Below are 21,545 nucleotides of genomic sequence, written 5' to 3'. Positions count from 1 at the left end.
AAGGTGAATCTAACTTTACTGATCTTCAAATATAAATCTTAAAACTAGTGATGAAAAAGGAATTATAAAGACAAACATTTGGGCTAAGACAACATTTTGTTTGGACTGTGTAAGCTAACACCAGGAAGATATGTATAAGCCATTTCTGGGGTATAAATCACATTCGAAGGAAATTTTGGAGGTAAAGTTTAACCAAACACAGAGTCTACCAACAACCCAGGATCACCCGAGCTCTATTCTGTGATTATCCTGTTCTTACCCTCTCCTGTGCTGCTCTCCATCGGACAGAGTGACTCATAGCTTTCATGTTGAGCTGTGGAAGGCGCCACCTGCAGTGCAGAGAAACAGTCTGTCCTTTATAATGGGCTAAAACCTGCCCTGTGAAAGTGCTCAAGTACACCTGCAACCATCATGAATTCATGTTTCTTATAAACCAGATTCATAAACTCGCAGCAACAAAACGACGAGAGCATCTGTGAGTATGGAGGCTGACCACGGTGAAAATTCACCCTGTGCAGGATCACACATGAACTCACTTGACTTTCTCACTTACTCCCAAATCCTGACTCCTCTGAAATCAGCTGTTGCCTTGGTAACTATGGCCTTGACCTGGCAACAGTACTGAGGGGCTCGTTTGGCAGGAGCGGCACAAGACCAAAGCAAAGTTACAGATTATTGTTGTCTGTGGCCCCTCAATGGGATTTAATAACAATTAGCAACGCAATATTTTATTTACTGTTTAAACCTCCATTTCAGATATTTAATTATTCTTTACTAATTTACATTTTCACTTTCACTACTAAGTTCACATTAAATAAACTAAGGTTTTATTCATGAATCCAATGTAGGCTTGTACATGTGTTCTTGTCTGAAATGTGTCGTTTGTAATGAATTTATAAAACGCATACATGCAGCTCAGCTCCTAACCCACTGGGGGGCGCCCTCAGACCACAAAAAAAGCCCCAAACACTAGTAACTGACTGAACTGCAGAGGAAAAACTCGCAAATACGATTGTTTTGAAGTAATAGACGACAAATCTTAATGAGGATTATATCCATTTATGTGTGACTTTCTGCTATACTGACGCTATACACATACAGAAATCATTATTATAGGTAGTTTGGACTTTGGAGGCGACTACATTTCCCATAAGCACCATGGGGCGCATCAGTTTTCACTTTTCGGTGGCGTTTTCTCGGTTTGCAGCTGGATCAGATGGATGAACGCGCGACTGCGTAACGATAATCAGTTTAACGCGAAAACTGTGGTGATTTTGTTTTGGGGGATACTTTCTTTAAAAACGCTGGAACAAGCCCCCGATTCTTCATACACGTTTATATGTTAACAAATTTGTTTTCTTCCCTTTTTTAAACTGTAGTTTCTCTGACACCAAAACACGGATAAGTTGGGTTAAAAGATTTTTTAGATATATCTGGCGAGATTTCACGCGTAAACCAACAGCACTGAAGCACCTGGGGACCAGAACACGGATTTGGAGCTGTGTGACTGTGGCTTTAGTTGGACCGACGAGCCTCCAGTGCCAACGCCTTTTCCCCCCTTCTCTCCACTACTCCGGTGCTGGGAAACTTCGGCTCTCTCCGACCCAGGAGCGTTTTCTTTCAGCACATGAGCTACTGAGACAAAAATCCGGCACCTAAGAAGTCGTCTGAGAGTAAAAAAAAAAAAATAATAATGGGCTGCACAATCAGCGCCGAGGACAAAGCTGCAGTGGAGAGGAGTAAAATGATTGATAAAAACCTGCGAGAAGACAGAGAGAAATCCTCCAGAGAGGTGAAACTGCTTCTGCTCGGTATGAATTATGTTGCTGGCTCTTTTTTTTTTTTTTTAAATTCATGTAACATAGTTTTATTATGACCAGTCTGTGGGGGTTCTTTGCATTTGCACTGTTTAGTTTATCTGACTGCAAACAATCCTCATGCTGCTGCTCCTGGTTTTGTGGCTCATCATTTCTTCTCTCATGGAACCTCCAGAAGTGAGCCAGATGTTGGTGGTGAGAGGGCAAACTGCACGCCCTTTGCTGTGTCAGTGCTTTTCTATTAGCTATGATCTGTTTCAGCGTAGGGAGGACTTGCTCAGAGGAGACTGCTGACAACTAAGGTCGCTCTTGTAAAGCACTCTGGGAGGTTTTCAGGGGCAACAAATGAAACTTTGCATGTGTAGGAAAATGCTGAGCCAGCCCAGGCTGACCTGGATGAGCAGTTTCAAAGATCAGAACAGCCACAGAACATCCAGAAATCTGAAGTAAAGGCTTTTAGTTGTGTTGGATTTGGCTGTATCCGGATGTATTGTTGTAGTGTTTTTCATCTTCTTTACTTCCACATAGTTTTAGTGTCTAAACTAATAATACAAAGCAGCTGCTGAGTCAAATCTGGCCCTTCAGTGCCACCAAAACAGAACTTCAGGTGCATGACATTAGGTTCAGGTCCAGGTTCATATTGTAGCACCCACTTATAATGACCCTTTTCTGTCTGGTGGTAGATGTTAGTAAAACGCACCCACTGCTGACACCGTGGGTGTGGACCTCACAGACGTGCCAGGGGGGATTAAATGTCCCCAGTCCATCTGCACTCAGCATTTTTAGTTATACTTCATTTGTAGTTAGGTTATGGCAAATCTAAAACAGACAGTGATTTAGAGCAGTTATTGTTCCTTTAAAAAGTTCTGTCATTTAAAGGAACCTGGGGAATCAAATTATCCTGTGAAAAATTTAACTTTGAGTAAAGTGGGAAAATATAATCTGCAATAGGCTGTAATGGTTTCCCTACTCTTCCTTTAATTCCTCAGATTTACCCCTTTTGATGTCCCGACGTCTCGTTTGGGAACGAGTGCTGTATACAAAGTTTATATAATGAAGAAGCTACATAAGAGTTTGTACTATGCCTCTCTGGCACAGACCCAGTTCCTAATACCAGAGAGCCTCGTCAGAGGAACATCCCCCATGCGAGTTTGAAATTGTCCAGTTGTCACACACTTGTACACAGGATTATAAAACTCCACCAGTACGTTAACATACTTGTTGCTGATAAAGATTAGACAGATTAAACATACTACAAACTACAAAATGCTAAAAAATTATTTTATTTACCATAAAATGTTTTATGCTGATAGGCTCCAGAAGATCCCCATGACCCTAATTAGGAATAAGCGGGTATAGATAATGGCTGGATGGATGGCTGGTATATGATTTACCTGTTACCACAATATGAATTCATAAACACATATATTCTAATCACAATAAGTCTTGCTAGCATTTTGCTAAGGGGGGCCAGAATTACCATTTCACTTCCAAATCATAAGAACAGGTCTACTTATTGCATCCTCACACTAGGAAGATTTTATATGATAAATCATATTCCACAAAGCAACCTTCATTCATTTACTTTTTTTGCCCACTCTGGGACCTAATGAAGTTGTGAGGACATTACTGACAACAGCTGTCTGGTGCAGCTGGAAATAACATGGATGAGGGCAGTGCCTATGAACCAAAACTGCTAAATTATGGGCTGCAATGAGCTGAGAAATGCTGAGTGCATCTACAAAGTCAGGTGATAATGCTGTATTTGTCACTACTACTCCTTATATCTAGTGTACAAATATTTATTAGAGCAGCTAAAATATTCTATCGTAATAGAAAAAGAAAATCAAAAAGACCAATAACTGCTTACCTGCCCTGCAATGGACTGGTGACCTGTCCAGGGTGTACCCCTGCCTTTCACCAAAGAGAGCTGTGATAGGCTCCAGCAGATCCTTGTGACGCTGGTTAGGAATAAGATATATAATGGATGGATGGATGGATGGCTGGATGGATGGATGGATGGATGGAACTGCTTCCCTATATCAGATGGAACTACTTTTTTGCTGTGAACTAAATGATCGTACTGCCATAATATGATGCTATTGAGCTTTTTGTTGAGACATTTTTTTCTTTAAATGAAATGTTGTGTAAGCCACTTAACGATTAATGTCAAAAGAATGACACGATAAAACTTCTCAGACATCTGGTGCTTTTGAATTTTTACCCTTTTAAGAAAGAGATGACTCAAACCCACAGCTGAAAATAAGAAGTGCATCGACTGAAAAACCTTTTCAGTATGTGCAGTCATCATTTCAACTGTACATTAGCATTACATCATATCATCTGATTAGAGATGTCCCAAAACATGTTAGCAGAACAAACACGAGTACATTACATTAAATTATATTAAAAAATAGTTGATTCTGAGTACAGATACTGTTATTAGCTAAATTAGTCACTGAAATGAAATCATCACTTCATTCATTCATACAGCCTGACTTCCTGAAGAAACTGAGGCATATCTCACTGAGGGCTGTGCTTCAACAGGTTGCATCATCTTTATTACAGACTTATTTCCTCTAAGTGGAAGATGTTTGTTTTTGTCAAATGGGGAAATTCATTTGTTGTTCATTATCTGTTTCATAACATATAGTATCTCTGATCTCAGTGGGTTAGATAGGAAATAATATATAATAATATTTTTCACATCTTAAAAACATAAAATTACATATTGAACTCGCAGTAAACACTGTCAAGATAAAAAAATATATATGTTTCCACGGAAATCCCATTTAACAGTAATCATAAAAACAGAAACTACAATATATTTATCAGGTTCTAATGCTCCAGATATGTGATTATTTATTTAACTGTTCTCCTGCTTTTTGTTCTGTTGTTCTTGGTCTGCTCCACATTCCCGGTAAAGGTATTATTCCCACAATGAATGGCAGCTTTCCCATCAGACGCTGTATGTTTGCAGTGATTTTCTTTGATCGAGAAGATATGGCTGAACAAAGCCATGCCAGTAAATGTACTTCCTACCCCTTTATAGCTGCTAAAAGCCACAACTGCAATGTGATATTTATCAAACTCCTTACATTGTTTTGTCCAGCAAGCTTGCATTGTCTTGTTGGATGGAAGAAAGGCTATTTGGGGTAGCTGAACCCTGAGTGTAATGACAGGAGCAAAAACCTGAAATAGATTTCACATGAAGTCACATAGATGTGGTTGTTGGGTCAGATTGTCGAGGATACAGACAAATCCCACCAGTCGCTAATGGATCTGTGGGGCTTAAATTCAGGCTAATATGTGTTCTGGTGCAACATTACAATGCAGGCAAAAATCTCATTGTATGGAAACATTCATTTTTAAGTCCTGACCACAGAGCTGAGAGGGGAAATGATTTTTTTCCAGGCAGTGCCCTCCACTCCCTGTCTGTGCTGGAACAAGAGAGTTATAGGGAAAAACAAAGAGGAACTTGGTTACTGTTCTTTATACAAAACCACAAAGTTTGAGAGGCAACGCAGCCTTCCAACAAAAATGGTCTCTTGTCTGACCACAAACAATGATTCATACAAAATCTGCATTTGCGATTCTTGTTAAATGAAGCTTGGTTTGGAGTCTGACTCTTGCGAGGGTCTGACGACTCTGTAAATGCCTGTGTAAATTTGGTTTGTGAGCTGGCAGCAGGCCACAGTTGATAATCAGCCAAAAAATGCCATGAATGAGAGAAACGGTGACTGACAGAACTGAGGCGAAGGTGCAACCCAATTTGTGCTCTGCTCCCTGTCTGTATGAGCAGGAGTAAATCTATTTTGCGGGTGACAACTTAACCAAAGAATTCATGGATTTCATTTTTGTTGGCAGGCCATCTAAACACATTACTCCACTGTAAGCCTCCTTGACCAAATTCATCTGCTATGGATTCCTGCCTGCCAGTAGGAATGTGTCTTGCCACCTTTTTGGGGATAAACAACATTAAGAAAATGTATATCCTTATTTTGAAATTTTGTTCCACTGAGATTCGCTCTTGGCTGCTTTAAAAGAAGCAGGAATCCATACTTCAAGTCCAGGGCCGGAAATCTTCTTCATCCTGTGGTTTCTGATAATTGCTGTGGTTATATTAAGCAAATAAGTTTGTACTGCCAGTGTAAACTCACTGCTGATGTTTATGGAAATAATTTCTCACCGGTTGACATCTAATGTTTCATGTACACACATACATCTGAGCATCTTTAATTAAACTTCAGCCATGAGAAATCACGGACTTTAAGGTGTTTGAATAGGTGGCACTGAACAGTGTTTTCAAATCCAGCAGCATATTTTAGCCATCAGTGTAGCAGCAGATGGTTACATTGTTATGATGTTTTACAAACAGTTCTCATGACAAATGTAGGAGGTTTTGAAGCATGTAGCTAAAATAAATAGTTTGGCATTTTGGGAAATATGCTTACTGGCTTTTTTGTGGAGAGCTAAATGAGAAGATTTCGTTATAGTAAACACAAAAATATAACTATGACAAGGATAGCTTATTTTAAAAAATGGAACTCAGGCAGCAATAACTACCATGACCAGAAATAAAATGTTTCTAAAGCTCACTAAATAACATATTCCATCTAATTTTCCTCTGATGACCTGTCCAGGGTGTACCCCTGCCTTTCACCCAAAGTGAGCTGGGATAAGTTTCAGCAGATCCCCGTGACCCTGGTTAGAAATAAGCGCATATAGATAATGGATGGATCTCATTTTCCTGTTCATTTGTGAGCTTTAAATAACAGACATATTTTTTACCTTTAGACGGAGCCAGGCTAACTGTTTCCCACTGATTCCAGTCATTGTGCTAAGCTAAGTTCAATTCAATTCAATTTTATTTGTATAGTGCCAAATCACAATACAAATCATCTCAAGGCACTTTACAAAAAAAAAAAAAAAAAAAAAACCCAACAAATTCCTTATGAGGAAGCACTTGGTGACAGTGGAGAGGAAAAACTCCCTTTAATGGATGGGTTACCTGAAGCCAGCCCTAACTATACGCTTTGTCAAAAAGGAAGGTTTTAAGTCTAGCCTTAAAAGTACAGCGAGTGTCTGCCTCCTGAACCCAGACTGGGAGCTGGTTCCTCAGGAGAGGAGCTTGATAGCTAAAGGCTCTGCCTCCCATTCTACTTTTGGAAACTCTGGGAACCACAAGTAGACCTGCACTCTGAGAGCGAAGTGCTCTGTTGGGATAATATGGTACTATGAGGTCTTTAAGGTATGAAGCAGCTTGATCATGAAGCGATTTGTATGTGAGAAGAAGGATTTTAAATTCTATTCTGTATTTTACAGGGATCCAATTAAGAGAATCTAATATAGGCGAAATGTGATCTCTTTTGCTAGTCCTGTCAGGACTCTGGCTGCAGTATTCTGGATTAACTGGAGGCTTTTTATGGAGATACTGGGACATCCAGATAATAATGAATTACAGTAATCTAGCCTTGAGGTAACAAATGCATGGACTTGTTTTTCTGCATCATTTTGAGACAGGATGTTCCTAATTTTGGCAATGTCGCGCAGGTGAAAGAAGGCAGTTCTAGAGATTAGTTTTATGTGTGAGTTAAAGGACATGTCCTGGTCAAAAATAACTCCAAAGTTTTTCACAGGGCTATGCCACCTAAAGTAGCTATAATTTTAGAAAAGCTATTTCTGAGGTTTTTAGGCCCAGATACAATAACTTCTGTTTTCTCTGAATTTAAAAGTAGAAGGTTACTGGTCATCCAGGCCTTTATGTCAGTTAGACACGCTTGAAGTCTGGTTAACTGGTTTGTGTTAACAGGTTTCATAGATAGATACAGCTGAGTGTCATCTGCATTGCACTGGTAATTAATAGAGTGCTTCCTAATAACATTGCCTAAAGGAAGCATGTACAAGGTGAATAGAATCGGTCCTAGCACAGAACCTTGTGGAACTCCATAATTAACTTTTGTGCACGTGAAAGGTTCATCATGGACATGAACAAACTGGAATCTGTCCAATAAATAGGATTGGAACCATTTTAATGCTTTTCCTCGTGCTCCAGTCTCTGTAATAAGATGCTGTGGTCAATAGTGTCAAATGCAGCAGTAAGGTCTAGGAGGACAGGTATAGAAGCCAGTCCATTATCTGAGGCTAAGAGAAGCTCGTTGGTGACTTTTAACAGTGCTGTTTCTGTACTATGATGTGCTCTAAATCCTGATTGAAAATCTTCAAATAGTTCACTTCTGTGTAAGTGGTCTGATAGCTGCTTAGCAACAGCTTTTTCAAGGCTTTTAAAAATAAATGGTAGGTTAGTCTATAAATAGCCAAGACTCCTGGATCAAGACTAGGCTTTTTGAGTAAGGGTTTGATTACTGCAGTCTTAAAGGCCTGTGGTACGTAGCCTGATACTAGAGATAAATTTACTAAGTCTAATAAAGATGAGTTAATTAATGGCAGGGGGGGTCTCTTTAAGCAGTCTAGTCGGGATGGGGTCTAAGAGACAGGTTGATGATTTCGATGAAGCAACTACTGATGTGAATTCAGAGAGATCTATGGGAGAGAAGCAGTCTAAACATAACTGGTCTTACAGATGATTCAAGAGCTACTATAGTAGAAGATTCATTTATGGCAGCTATAGGAAGCATCTGATGAATTTTATCTCTAATAGTTGTGATTTTATTTGTAAAGAAACTCATAAAGTCATCACTGCTGAGAGCTAAGGGAACACTGGGCTCAACAGAGCTGTGACTTTTTGTCAGCCTGGCTAAAGTGCTGAAAAGAAACCTGGGATTATCCTTATTTTCCTCTATTAGTGATGAATAGTATGCAGTTCTGGCTTTACGGAGAGCTATTTTATATGTTAATAGACTGTTTTTCCAGGCTAGATAAAATTCCTCTAAATTTGTGGAACGCCACTTCCTTTCCAGCCTTTGTGATGCCTGCTTTAAGGTAAGGTACAAATATGTAAACTGTACCATGGAGCTAATCTCCTCTGATTCACTAACTTCTTTTTCAGAGGGGCCGCAGTGTCAAGCGTTTCACGCAGTGAGGCTACAGCACTGTCAACAACATGATCAATTTGGTAGGGAGTAGGATTGAGGCAGCTGCCCTCCACTGTGTTGGTACATGGCATAGATGTAAATAAAAATGGCATGGGGCCAACTTCTTAGTGAGCAGACAGTTATGAGTGATGAGTTATGAGTAGCCCTTGGCAAGAAAGTGAAGCATATTTCTTTGAATGTCAAATAATGTAATATTTATAGACCTTCCTCAAAGTCTAGCAAAGTTCTTTTTATGTTTATGAACAAGCTGATGGTACAGTGTAGACACAGGCTTGGCAGTGTGGAAGAAGTGCAGGAAGAGCTAAGACTCTTGTGTTGTTTGCATTGAAATTAATCGGTGTCATCTGTGTGTACAGTTATCCAAATCTTGTAACACATTCACGTAGAGCTGCAAATTAGTCAGCTGGTATTATATAACAATGCCAGACACTCACTTGCTTCACTGTGTTGCTTGGATGTATTCGCTTGAATGTTTTTACATTTTTTTTCACTTTTGAACCTTATACAGACATGACAATTATTTTATACAGGTATATTTATAGACCAGACAACTAATATACAAATTAGTATAGTAGAATAATTTGCAAATTAATCAAAGTTTAAGCTTTTGAAGTTATAAATGTTAGTTACATATTTATAATAATGAATAATGATTCCAGGAAGCACAACTGGCAATGTTTGAGGAGCTGCTGAGGGATCCAGTGTCAGCGCTAGTGTGGATGCCATTTGTTTTTTAAAATGCTTTTTCAAAAAGCAGTCAAGCCCTCCGGTGAAACTCATTAATGGCTGGTAAAAAAAAAAAAAAAAAAAAAAAATTGACTCCTAACATGATTATAAGAAATGTAAAGTCTGTTGTCCAAGTCTATGTTGAGTCTGTTAAGAGGGAAATAAGAGAGGATAAATATGTGTTATAAATATGTATGTGTGAACTTCTCTATACTGTTTGGGCAGGAAAATGAATTGGTGTTTGTTTTTGGGCGGGGGCTTAGCTGACAGACACTTTTGAGTCCTGTGGTGTTTTTATGACCCCTCTTCTCTCTAATGCCCAAAACAGCATAATATCTGGGATTGTCTCTCCAGTGGAAAAACACTGGTTCATCCAGAAACGTGACAACTGCTTCCTGTTTGGCTGACTGTTGTAAAATTACTGTAAAGGTTCCTCATGAGAAATAATGTTCCCATTTATTTTAACTGAGGCTTTGTAAAGCTTTGATTTCAGTTGTTCCACTCATCTCTTGTCACAGATGTACACATCGTTAAAAAAGCTTTCGCTTCCTAATGCTCATTTCCCATAATGATCTCTGCATCGGTTTGGTATGGTATACACATTTTATGGGAAGCAGTTAATATTAAATTTCTTTATTTGACACTGGTGTCTGTGTTTGCGTGGACACATATTTTCACACTGTGTGCTGTGGCTGTGGCACTGTTGATCCATTGTCCATGTGATGGCTCTGAAACTGTGAGATAATATGTGGTTGGTTGGTGGTTGGTTTTTTTGCGGCTGCTGTCATGAGTGGTGGTGTTTCTTGTCTTATATAACTTTACTGTCCCTGTTTTTTCAGGTGCTGGGGAATCTGGAAAAAGCACAATTGTGAAGCAGATGAAGTAAGTTACAGCTTGTAACATCGTCCTTATACCAAGCGCACATGACATAATATCAAACTCCTACATTCCGTAAGAAATGTTGACGCTATTTTTGTATTATGTTGATGAAAGACAGGCTCATTCCCTTACTCCCAGTTTTAGCGTTAATCCTGTTGCTACAGTTCATAGTTCGGAGAATGCTCTGTTCATCTTTGTGGAAGTGCTGTAGAAGCAGAGTTGGAGCCTCATTTTGCTCCGCTTAGGCAGAGGAGGAAGCACCCTTTTCCATAACATGTTAAACAATGGCCACAAAGGCCGGTCGTAACCTGGCAGGGCCTGAATAGACTCCCCTGGTTCCCACATTAGCCATGCTGCATGCTCAGTGAGGCTCAAACTCCACCACTAATGACAGTGTTGCATGATTTTTTTTTTTTTTTTTTTTTAACTGTAATTTGGCCCACATTGTTCACAGTATCAAATATTTAGCTGGAGTCTAAAAAGTATGTTTTTTGTTTTGTTTCAGAATCATTCATGAGGATGGCTACTCAGAAGAGGAGTGTAAGCAGTACAAAGTGGTAGTGTACAGCAACACCATCCAGTCCATCATTGCCATCATCAGAGCAATGGGTCGGTTAAAGATAGATTTTGGGGATGGCGCTCGGGCGGTAAGCTAGTCACAATCACACTACTGTATCAAAAGCCGCATCCTCATTCACGACGTGATTCACCACAGGATTTTACAAGATTTTACGATGATAGCAATTATTGTCTTTGTTGAAAGGATGATGCCCGTCAGCTGTTTGCCCTGGCCAGCTCGGCGGAGGAAGGGGTGATGTCGGCAGAGCTGACCGGCGTGATTCAGAGGCTGTGGAATGATGGTGGAGTCCAGGCATGCTTTGATCGATCACGAGAGTATCAGCTCAACGACTCTGCAGCATAGTAAGGGCCTATTTCTCAACATACAGACCCCACAGACTTACCAATAACTACTTTTTCTAGTCATATGAGCCCCTTAAGATCTAATAAAAATTATTAAAATATTAAATTATTTTCACTCAATAAAAAAGGGGGCCCAGCAGAAAATGTTTGGGCACCACTTTACTAGAATATTGCCTGGAATAAAACTGATAATATCTGTGGTTCTTGAATTTGTTTTATAACAGCCCGTTTTTTGAGTTCCACTGCGTGATAGGAATGCCATGCTAAATCAGTGAAGTACTGTTAAGAGGTTGAGTAATTGGATTAAAACTGTATTTCCTTGGTAACACACACTTGATAATACCCAACTAATTAAGACTGAAAATTCATGACTGAAGTGAAATTGCTTCTACAATTATGTTTATGAGATTGCATGACCCAGTTTCAGGCTTACTAGCGCATTGGCAAAAGACATTTCTAGTAACCTTGTTTTCTTCATCATAATCAGGGAGACGATTTTGAATAATAGTTTTCCCCCTACTTGTCTGTGATATCGCAACTGTAACTAAAAGTGGGACAAGATGTGTCTTGTTTTTCATGATCCTGTGTCAGCTTGTTTTACAGCTTATTGCATTCCTGAAAAAGGAGAAACATGAAACAGAACAAGAAAATGTTATTATGTTGTTATTATGATAGACAACCACTGAATGAAACCGTCTGATAAAGTTGAGTGAAAAATGTAAACCAAGTTGTTTGAGCTAAATATAGTCCAGTCATGCATTACCAGTGGATAAAGCCCAAGGTTTTCTGTTTCTGAAACATTTATTTCACACTCGTTCTGAAAGAAAAAGCAGCTTAGTGTGAAGGACAACCACTGACTGTTTTGAAAACAGCCAAGCTGCCATGGATCTTGGTGCACTTTGTCCATAGACAAGAGGGAACAGTGGAGTTAGTCTGTTTTTACTCAGCCCATAAAGAGCAAGTGTTTATCATCTAACAAAATATGAGCCCATATTTAGTATCATTCTGTGCAGTCCCCGGATGTCTGTCTGCACAAATAGTCCTCCATTAGACGCACGTGTATAAAAAACATTATTGTGTCTTTTTTTTTTTGTACCAAAAGTCTAAAAGGCATCTGGATATGATAAAAATATGAAGGAACACGGGATTACTTGTCTGTGATAATTTTGGTGTTATATGCAAATTTAACTTGTATTAGTGTGTGTGTGTGTGTGTGTGTGTGTGTGTGTGTGCGCGCACGTGTGTGTGTGTGTGTGTGTGTGTGTGTGTGTGTGTGTGTGTGTGTGTGTGTGTGTGTTTGCCCCGGGGTTATCTTCATACATTTTTTGTTTCACAGCTACCTGAACGACTTGGACAGGATCTGCCAGCCAAGCTATGTCCCGACTCAGCAGGATGTGTTGCGAACACGTGTAAAGACCACTGGCATCGTGGAAACACACTTCACCTTCAAAGATCTTTACTTCAAGTTAGTATATCTGCAATTTATCTGCTGATGAAGGGTCCTGCTCTCAGGCGGGCTGTTTGTGGTATAAAAAGAACTTAATAAACTTTATGGGCAGCAAGGACCTGACCTGATTTAGTGTATTTGGTCAGCATTTACTTCTCTTCATTACAGACTTAGCACATGGATTCCCAAAACTTTCCTTTACTGTTTACTCCATTGTTTCAACATGATTTATATTTGTATTATTGATCTCATAAAAAGTTGGGAATCAATTATGTGATGATCATTATACTCATAAAAACTATAAACATTTTTGTGATGCACCTTAATTTTGCTCACAGATGATTTGGCTTGTTTGCAGCTCTGTTACTTATCTCTTCCTGATTATTAAACCTGTTTTATAATTCACAAATGTTGCTGGTGGGCCTAATATGACCCAGCTTTGTGGTGGTTAATGTAATTACATCGCTTCAGACCTTTTACATTATTATGTCCAGATCCTGTACTTATAAATATTGGTGAAACATTAACTGTAATAACCTCCCTGGTTTGTCTTGGTAATCCCATGAAAAAAAAAAAAAAAAAGTTCAGGTTCTGGAAATATGTAATCACTGAATTGCCTCTGAAGTGTCTTTTTGTGTCATTTCTGTATCGGTTAAACAGCTCAATGTAGATTCAGTTTGCCTCTGAGGGCCTCAGGTGGAAAACAGAGGCAGCAGACACAAACATGAGATTACAAAGCGAGGTCACCAGCATGGCGCATGCGTTCGTGTATATGCTCTTGCGCTGGATTTAAGAGGACACACATCCTCATAAAATAAGAAGATAAAAATGACATAAAAATAAAATGAGCACATTTTCTGTGCATTTATCCAGTTAATGTTTCTGTATATGTGTCTTCAGGATGTTTGATGTCGGGGGTCAACGTTCAGAGAGGAAGAAGTGGATTCATTGTTTTGAGGGGGTCACTGCTATCATTTTCTGTGTAGCTCTCAGTGACTACGACCTTGTCTTGGCTGAGGATGAGGAGATGGTAAATGATGGATACACTGTGATTTTGTTTCACCCTTTGTATTTCAACACATAGTTGATATTGGATTTCATTCATTTATTCATTTTCTGTTAAAACTCCCTCAGTATTCAGCTAATATACTCTATCAGGGGCCAGTGTATGTGCCATTTACCTTTTAGATTCCATTATATAATTTTGGTATTGCTGTATAGTGGATAGAGTTAAACACTCAGCATTCAGACACCACTACAAAATGTTGGGCACACTATAATGCCTGAGTTGTCACAGGAGGAAAGGCACAGGTGTTGTTAATACAATAGTGATGTCTCTGTTCTATTTAAGTGTCCCTGTAAGCCATGGCAGTGTGACAGTGAGCTAGCTTTTATAGAGTATAAATGTTGGCAAAGACATTACAGTTCTTTTTTTCACAGTCTCTAACAGTATAACAGTATAAAATGTTTTATTAGTCTGCATGTTCTGTGTCTTAAATTTAAATGGAATGAAAATTCCCATTAACCCTGCATGACCCTATAAACAAAGCAGCGAAATGGAACTCAGCCATCATTAATTAGATTACTTACAGTACATGTGTGCTTTTTCTACTGTGAAATACAAAAATGCCTACTCTGGGAAAGGACTGTTGTAGGTAAACTCACATCTGCTCTGTCCTCAGAACCGGATGCACGAGAGCATGAAGCTTTTTGACTCCATCTGCAACAACAAGTGGTTCACGCTCACCTCCATCATCCTCTTCCTCAACAAGAAGGACTTGTTTGAAGAGAAGATAAGCAGGAGTCCACTCACTATCTGCTACCCTGAGTACTCTGGTGAGACAACTTTTGTGTAGTCAGTGCTTAAGAGTGAGGAAACATTTATCCTTTTGTTTCTTGGTTTTGACTTCCTGGAAATGTGTAATCTGCACAGATTCTGCAGCAAAAGACAGTTGTGACTTGTGTAAAACATAATTATGCGCATGTCTTATGCCCATGACAGTTTTACCAATTGGACAAAGGCTGTTGTTGTTTTATGACATGTGAACTATGCTGTAAAATACCTACAGTATTATTGCAGTACCAGTGGTTGTATAGTTGTAGCTATTCATAAATCTATAACACATAAGTCTGTGTCATGGTTCATCTTTTTTAATGTCAGTAAATATCACAGAAGGTTTTTCTGAACAAGAATCTCAGAGATAGATTTCAGGTACTTTGCATACAGTTCCTTCCACTGTTGATCAGAAATCAAGTCTGCAGCAGCATGTGTACCAAAGTTGAACAAGAAGCTGCATCAACCAAAAAAATAACCCATTAAAAATGCTTCTGTGTCAGAGAATATACTGCGTCGATCCACATTAAATGACTTTTTTTACTGTAGGTGGTCACTCATACGAAGAGGCAGCGGCTTATATCCAGTGTCAGTTTGAGGACTTAAATAAACGAAAGGACACCAAGGAGATCTACACCCACTTCACTTGTGCCACAGACACCAAGAATGTGCAGTTTGTGTTTGATGCCGTCACCGATGTGATCATCAAGATCAACCTGAGGGAGATTGGGCTCTACTAAAGCTTCAGTCACTGCAGGTCAGCACATTGACTTTTACTGAAGAGATGAGGTAACATGGTGTTGTTGCTTAGCCAACAATGTTAGATTGTTTTTTAAAGTGTCTTAAGTGATTCACTCTCAGTGGTGTTTTTATGTAACACCACCAATATATCAAATACTGCAAATACTGATTAGATTTAGGTTATCTTTCCTTTCATCACTTGTATGAAGTTAATTGATAAATAAAGAACTACTTATGTAATTTCTATTAAATGCATCCACTGTGTATTTTTTTGCTTTTGCATAGTACTGTATGCCCTTAAACATATAATACGGAGAAGTGCTGTCAAAACTTCTGGCAGCAGTGAAAGGAGATGTTTTGTAAACGAGCTTCCCTCTTCCAACCAACCTTCTAACCAACTGAACTCTGAGGTGGGACCTCACGGCTGTGTCCTAATTCAGGGGCAGCATCCTTCGAAGGCTGCAGTTGAAGGCTGATTGTGTCACAGTGTCTAGACAAAGCTTTTCCATTTCTAAGGCTCCTTCAAATGCGGCCTTCTTTGCGGGGGCTAGGCAGAGGTAGCTAATGCTTTGTTTTCGAGTCTTATGCTAATGCTAGCTTGATTTACTGTTAAGACAACTTTAATTTTGGAGCTTCAGTAATTAAAATATCAGCAAATAGATACTAGACAAGGTTTATTGACATTGGTTGTTGTTGTGTTATGTTAAAGAAATGGTTTAAATAAAGCTCCCCCATAGCATCATGTAGGATAGGCATTTTATCTCATCTTATCTGACAAAAATGCTAATAAAACATGCACAATAAAGCAAAGTAAGTTTACTATGAAGGAATACAAGTTGAGATACGGAAAAGGAAATTATCTTAAGTGAGAAATTTTTGCGTGTCTGTAACATTAACATACAAATGCTAATTGTCATGTTAGCTAGCGAACTGTAAGGCTAACTAAAAACTTCTCTTTAGCATATAACATTACCAACAGTACGTTAGCATGTTAAAGTCAGTATTATCCTAATTAACGTTGATTTTTACAGGTGAAACATGGACGTAACGCTGTGTAGCATCTATTGTTATGTCAACATGCTAACTGAGTGCATTTGGGTATGCTAACATTAGCATTTGTAAAAAAACAAAAAAGAAATGTATAAAAACTATTGGTCTGACACTGTAGAATACTTTTCTGGTAAAACTAGTATGAAAATAGCCACTGTAGAGATACAGTGGGTACGGAAAGTATTCAGACCCCTTTACATTTTTCACTCTTTGTGTCATTGCAGCCATTTTCCAAAATCAAAAAAGTTCATTTTATTTCTCATTAATGTACACTCAGCACCCCATCTTGACAGAAAAAAAACAGAAATGTAGAAATTTTTGCAAATTTATTAAAAAAGAAAAACTGAAATATCACATGGTCATAAGTATTCAGACCCTGTGCTCAGTATTGAGTAGAAGCACTCTTTTGCGCTAGTACAGCCATGAGTCTTCTTGGGAATGATGCAACAAGTTTTTCACACCTGGATTTGGGGATCCTCTGCCATTCTTCCTTGCAGATCCTCTCCAGTTCTGTCAGGTTGGATGGTGAACGTTGGTGGACAGCCATTTTTAGGTCTCTCCAGAGATGCTCAATAGGGTTTAGGTCAGGGCTCTGGCGGGGCCAGTCAAGAACGGTCACAGAGTTGTTCCGAAGCCACTCCTTTGTTATTTTAGCTGTGTGCTTAGGGTCATTGTCCTGTTGAAAGGTGAACCTTCGGCCCAGTCTGAGGTCCTGAGGACTCTGGAAGAGGTTTTCCTCCAGGATATCTCTGTACTTGGCCACATTCATCTTTCCTTCAATTGCAACCAGTCGTCCTGTCCCTGCAGCTGAAAATCACCCCCACAACATGATGCTCCCACCACCATGTTTCACTGTAGGGATTGTATTGGGCAGGTGATGAGCAGTGCCTGGTTTTCTCCACACATACCGCTTAGAATTAACGCCAAAAAGTTCAATCTTGGTCTCATCAGACCAGAGAATCTTATTTCTCATAGTCTGGGAGTCCTTCATGTGTTTTTTGGCAAACTCTATGTGGGCTTTCATGTGTCTTGCACTGAGGAGAGGCTTCCGTCGGGCCACGCTGCCATATAGCCCTGACTGGTGGAGGGCTGCAGTGATAGTTGACTTTGTGGAACTTTCTCCCATCTCCCTACTGCATCTCTGGAGCTCAGCCACAGTGATCTTTGGGTTCATCTTTACCTCTCTCACCAAGGCTCTTCGCCCACGATTGCTCAGTTTGCCTGGACGGCCAGGTCTAGGAAGAGTTCTGGTCGTCCCAAACTTTTTCCATTTGAGGATTATGGAGGCCACTGTGCTCTTAGGAACCTTGAGTGCTGCAGAAATTCTTTTGTAACCTTGGCCAGATCTGTGCCTTGCCACAATTCTGTCTCTGAACTCCTTGGGCAGTTCCTTCGACCTCATGATTCTCATTTGCTCTGACATGCACTGTGAGCTGTAAGGTCTTATATAGACAGGTGTGTGCCTTTCCTAATCAAGTCCAATCAGTTTAATTAAACACAGCTGGACTCCAATGAAGGAGCAGAACCATCTCAAGGAGGATCAGAAGAAATGGACAGCATGTGAGTCAAATATGAGTGTCACTGCAAAGGGTCTGAATACTTATGACCATGTAATGTTTCAGTTTTTCTTTTTTAATAAATTTGCAAAAATTTCTACATTTATGTTTTTTTCTGTCAAGATGGGGTGCTGAGTGTACATTAATGAGAAATAAAATGAACTTTTTTGATTTTGGCAAATGGCTGCAATGACACAAAGAGTGAAAAATTTAAAGGGGTCTGAATACTTTCCGTACCCACTGTATTATTATTACAAATATCCATAGGATTATTATTTTTGTTGTAACGGTGTACTAACGGGCCATCCTACTCACAGTGATGGGTTTAGTGAGTTTTTTTTTTTTTTATTATTATTATTCCTGCTTCCATGAATATTGCAGTCATCTTTTTCTCCTTATCGCTGTAGGTGTCTACAGAAGAGTGAAGACTTCTGGGCTGGTACGTCTTGTCTGCAGAAGGTTAATTGGATAGCAGATTGTTATTAAAGACTGACCTGCTGGCAATGCTGTATGCAGGAGCTAAATTCCATAATTGAGGGACTTGATACTATTATCACTATTGTCTTAATAGGTGTTAAGATGCACTGCATACTAGAAAGGAGTACTAAGTGGAGGAGGCTTGTGAAATGATCACTGTGAGTTCTTGTGGAGCCCTTAAGATATTTACATCACAAAGGGGCTGGTAGATAATGCTTATGCCCATCTGATGTGTGACACATATATTTTGGCTGTCATTGCAAGGACCAAAACAGACTGTCAGTTTATCAAAACTAATACTGCATTTCACAGTTTCACAGCTGTATGTAAAAGTATTTCCCTTTGTGTTGCATCTTCTCTTAGCTTTTTGTCTATACCATATTGCTTTTATTGAATATTTGCGTTTGTTATATTTCATTTTCATTTCATTTTTATTTTCATTTTGAGTTATATAGTGTTGCCACTTTTGGATGTGTGAATGCCATAACTTATGTATGGGAATGCATTTTGTGTGAGTAGTTTTGGTGTATATAGCGTAACCTTTTTGGTCCGAGATTAGTCAGCAAGGTTCTAATGAACTCAATAACATTGCTGTCTACATAGTTATTTCAATTTTAACTAGACCACACTGTATTCATCAGTAATTTTTATACTTGAGAGACGTCACTGCAAATAGTGAAGGGAGATCCTCTTTTAATGTTTTTTTTTTCCCATATGAGTTTAAATACATGACTAATCTTATTCACAGTGTCAGGCAACACAGAAATATCAACACTTCAAAGTGTATCAAGTGACATAGTTTGATATTGCCAGAGACTTTATTTGTGTTCTTTGGCTGTATCCCTCACATAATGCTGAAGAAGTAACTGTTATGCGCTCCGTTGGCAGTTTATTATGTACATCAAGCTAAAGTTAATGTTGTTTACTACAGCAGAACTGCAATAAACCTTCTATTCATGAAGGTGATTATGTTGAATTTGTGTTGAAACTATTATAGAGGGGTGTTGATTTAATTGTGCGATAAAGAATGATTTAGTTTGTGGTGGTGTTGAAATGTGGTATGTTATATTGACAGGTGTTTCTTTTATTTTGGCCAGTATCAGTGTAGCTTGGATAAGTAACAAATGCCTCTCTATATTGCAGTACAGTTCAACAGTACAAAAAACCTACTGCCATCAAAATGATCACACATTTAAATTAGCACCTCTCTAAAACCACTTCAACATCAAACAAAAAAACATTTTCACTTTCATGAGGGGAGAATATAATCATGTTAGACTGCATTTGTTCTGGATTGAAAGTCTGCTACAGTATAGAATGGTTTGTATTAGAGAAGTCACTTTCTGAATAGAGAAGTACTATTAGCCAAATATCCCGAAGGTAATGAATTTAAATATAGCTCACCATACACATTTCTGCAGCTGTTTTGGTTTATTTTAACATAATTAAATGATGGCACAAAATTGTTTGACCTTTCTTTTGTTTTTAAAGACTAAACCAAGAACTAAAATTTACCACAAGCAACACGTCTGGATGCTTGAGTTGAATGTCCAGCTGTTGCACACACCACATCTCACCAATATGTCAGTTTTTTCTTACTTTGTGTGTATAAAGTACTGTGAGCCTACATTAAAGCTTATTAATGCTGAAACAGATCCACAAGTCAGTATAATGCAAGGATAAGGATAAGTCTTTCTTCTTATCCGGTTAAAAGCATATAGCCAGTGACTTTCTCTGTTTTCTGTTGTGCTAAACTAAAACAGGTTAGTTAAAATGGGTTAGTCTGTCTTCTTCACACTTTCTGTCATCACTAGTTTGTAGCAGTCAATTCCCACGATCAATCGTTCCTATGTAAAAGACATAAAGGTCATTTAAAAACAGCTCACAAATATGGCCTTTTGCGCTGCGGATTTGGTGTTAATACTGTAAGTATTTATATAGGGCAGTATAGATGGGATTGACTCAAAATTCACTACATAAATTACTGTTGATTCTTCTCTATTCGTAGGATTTATTGGCAGAAACAAAAATACAGCCTCATGAGATTCACCCTGTAAAGTTTGCGGACACTTATCTCCCTTTGTTTTAGTGAAATTTGTACTGAAGCATTTTAAAAGCTTTCTTTAAATGTCCATATGAGAACTGTGATGAACTGCATTGTGAAAAAGTTTAAAGTTACAAAGCTGGGACCAAACCAAATGACACCGCCAGAATTGTAATGAATTTTCTTCTCTGTTGTCCTAAAGTTTGGAACATACCAACACTGAGAGTATGCTAATTTAAATATGGGACTAAAAGAAACTATTACTCAAAACTACCAATGTAGTTCCACTTGTCAACCCCAGACATTGTTTATACTCTATTTTGTCCTTGCTTGCTACCCCTGCACAATCTTGCAGCAAATCTCAACTTCCAGATTAATTACCATGTTAATTTGTTTTGCTCTCTCAATAGATTTATTGTTAATGAACTTCCACATACTGTCATTTCCCTTCTGACTAGAACAGTGAAATCAAATAATTGCACTATTGTCAGTAACAGTGTGAGGTGATCAGTCTGGGTTGAGAGTCCTGTTTTCGTAATTATTCAATGAATGAGTGTTATTTGGCAGCAAGAAATGCAAATAGAACAACTGAAGTTAATGCATCTTTATTTCATGGCTCTACATTTCATAAGAAAGGACAAACTGTAGATTTTCCTTTCCTTTTCAACATAAAATGTCATCCCTCTAGGGTTTCCCTCTCATATTTTTGATATAGGCTTATCTTTCAAAATATTATAAATGATCTACTCTTATGTACAAAGTTTTTCTACCATGTTTGACGTTCTTCACATTAAAATACGTGAATTTAAAATATTTAACACTATTTAGATACATGTACAGTTTGGTTTTTAATCTGAATTTACTGCAAGTACTGGGAATATCTGAGATTTATATTTGTTCAGCAACTTTTTAGAGTTTAAATAGCAAGACCACAGAGACTACTGTACTTAAAAACAAAAACAAGTTTGCAATGTTGCTATTCAAAATGTTATTTTCTC

General features: G+C 38.6%; 1 protein-coding gene across 1 annotated transcript; it reads left to right on the top strand.

The window, feature by feature from the left end:
- Positions 1 to 1,168: 1,168 nt before the first annotated feature.
- On the top strand, positions 1,169 to 21,320 carry gnai3 (guanine nucleotide binding protein (G protein), alpha inhibiting activity polypeptide 3). The gene is made up of 9 exons (XM_026332216.2): positions 1,169 to 1,811; positions 10,438 to 10,480; positions 10,983 to 11,124; positions 11,241 to 11,398; positions 12,735 to 12,863; positions 13,746 to 13,875; positions 14,528 to 14,681; positions 15,229 to 15,436; positions 18,434 to 21,320. The coding sequence occupies exons 1-8, from the start codon at positions 1,694 to 1,696 to the stop codon at positions 15,417 to 15,419; spliced, it is 1,065 nt and encodes a 354-aa protein (XP_026188001.1). The 5' UTR covers positions 1,169 to 1,693; the 3' UTR covers positions 15,420 to 15,436; positions 18,434 to 21,320.
- The last annotated feature ends 225 nt before the right edge of the window (positions 21,321 to 21,545 follow it).

The sequence above is a fragment of the Mastacembelus armatus genome, chromosome 7 (assembly GCF_900324485.2).
Source record: "Mastacembelus armatus chromosome 7, fMasArm1.2, whole genome shotgun sequence".
Classification (NCBI taxonomy): domain Eukaryota; kingdom Metazoa; phylum Chordata; class Actinopteri; order Synbranchiformes; family Mastacembelidae; genus Mastacembelus; species Mastacembelus armatus.
The sequence above is the reverse complement of the archived record's forward strand: the minus strand, read 5'-3'. Positions and strand labels throughout refer to the sequence as shown.

Excerpts from the sequence above, each read along its gene's own strand:
- gnai3 (XM_026332216.2), top strand. The coding sequence starts at position 1,694 with ATGGGCTGCACAATCAGCGCCGAGGACAAAGCTGCAGTGGAGAGGAGT. Across the intron at positions 12,864-13,745 it reads TTCAAAGATCTTTACTTCAA|GATGTTTGATGTCGGGGGTC; the intron begins GTTAGTATATCT and ends ATGTGTCTTCAG. Across the intron at positions 13,876-14,527 it reads TGGCTGAGGATGAGGAGATG|AACCGGATGCACGAGAGCAT; the intron begins GTAAATGATGGA and ends CTCTGTCCTCAG.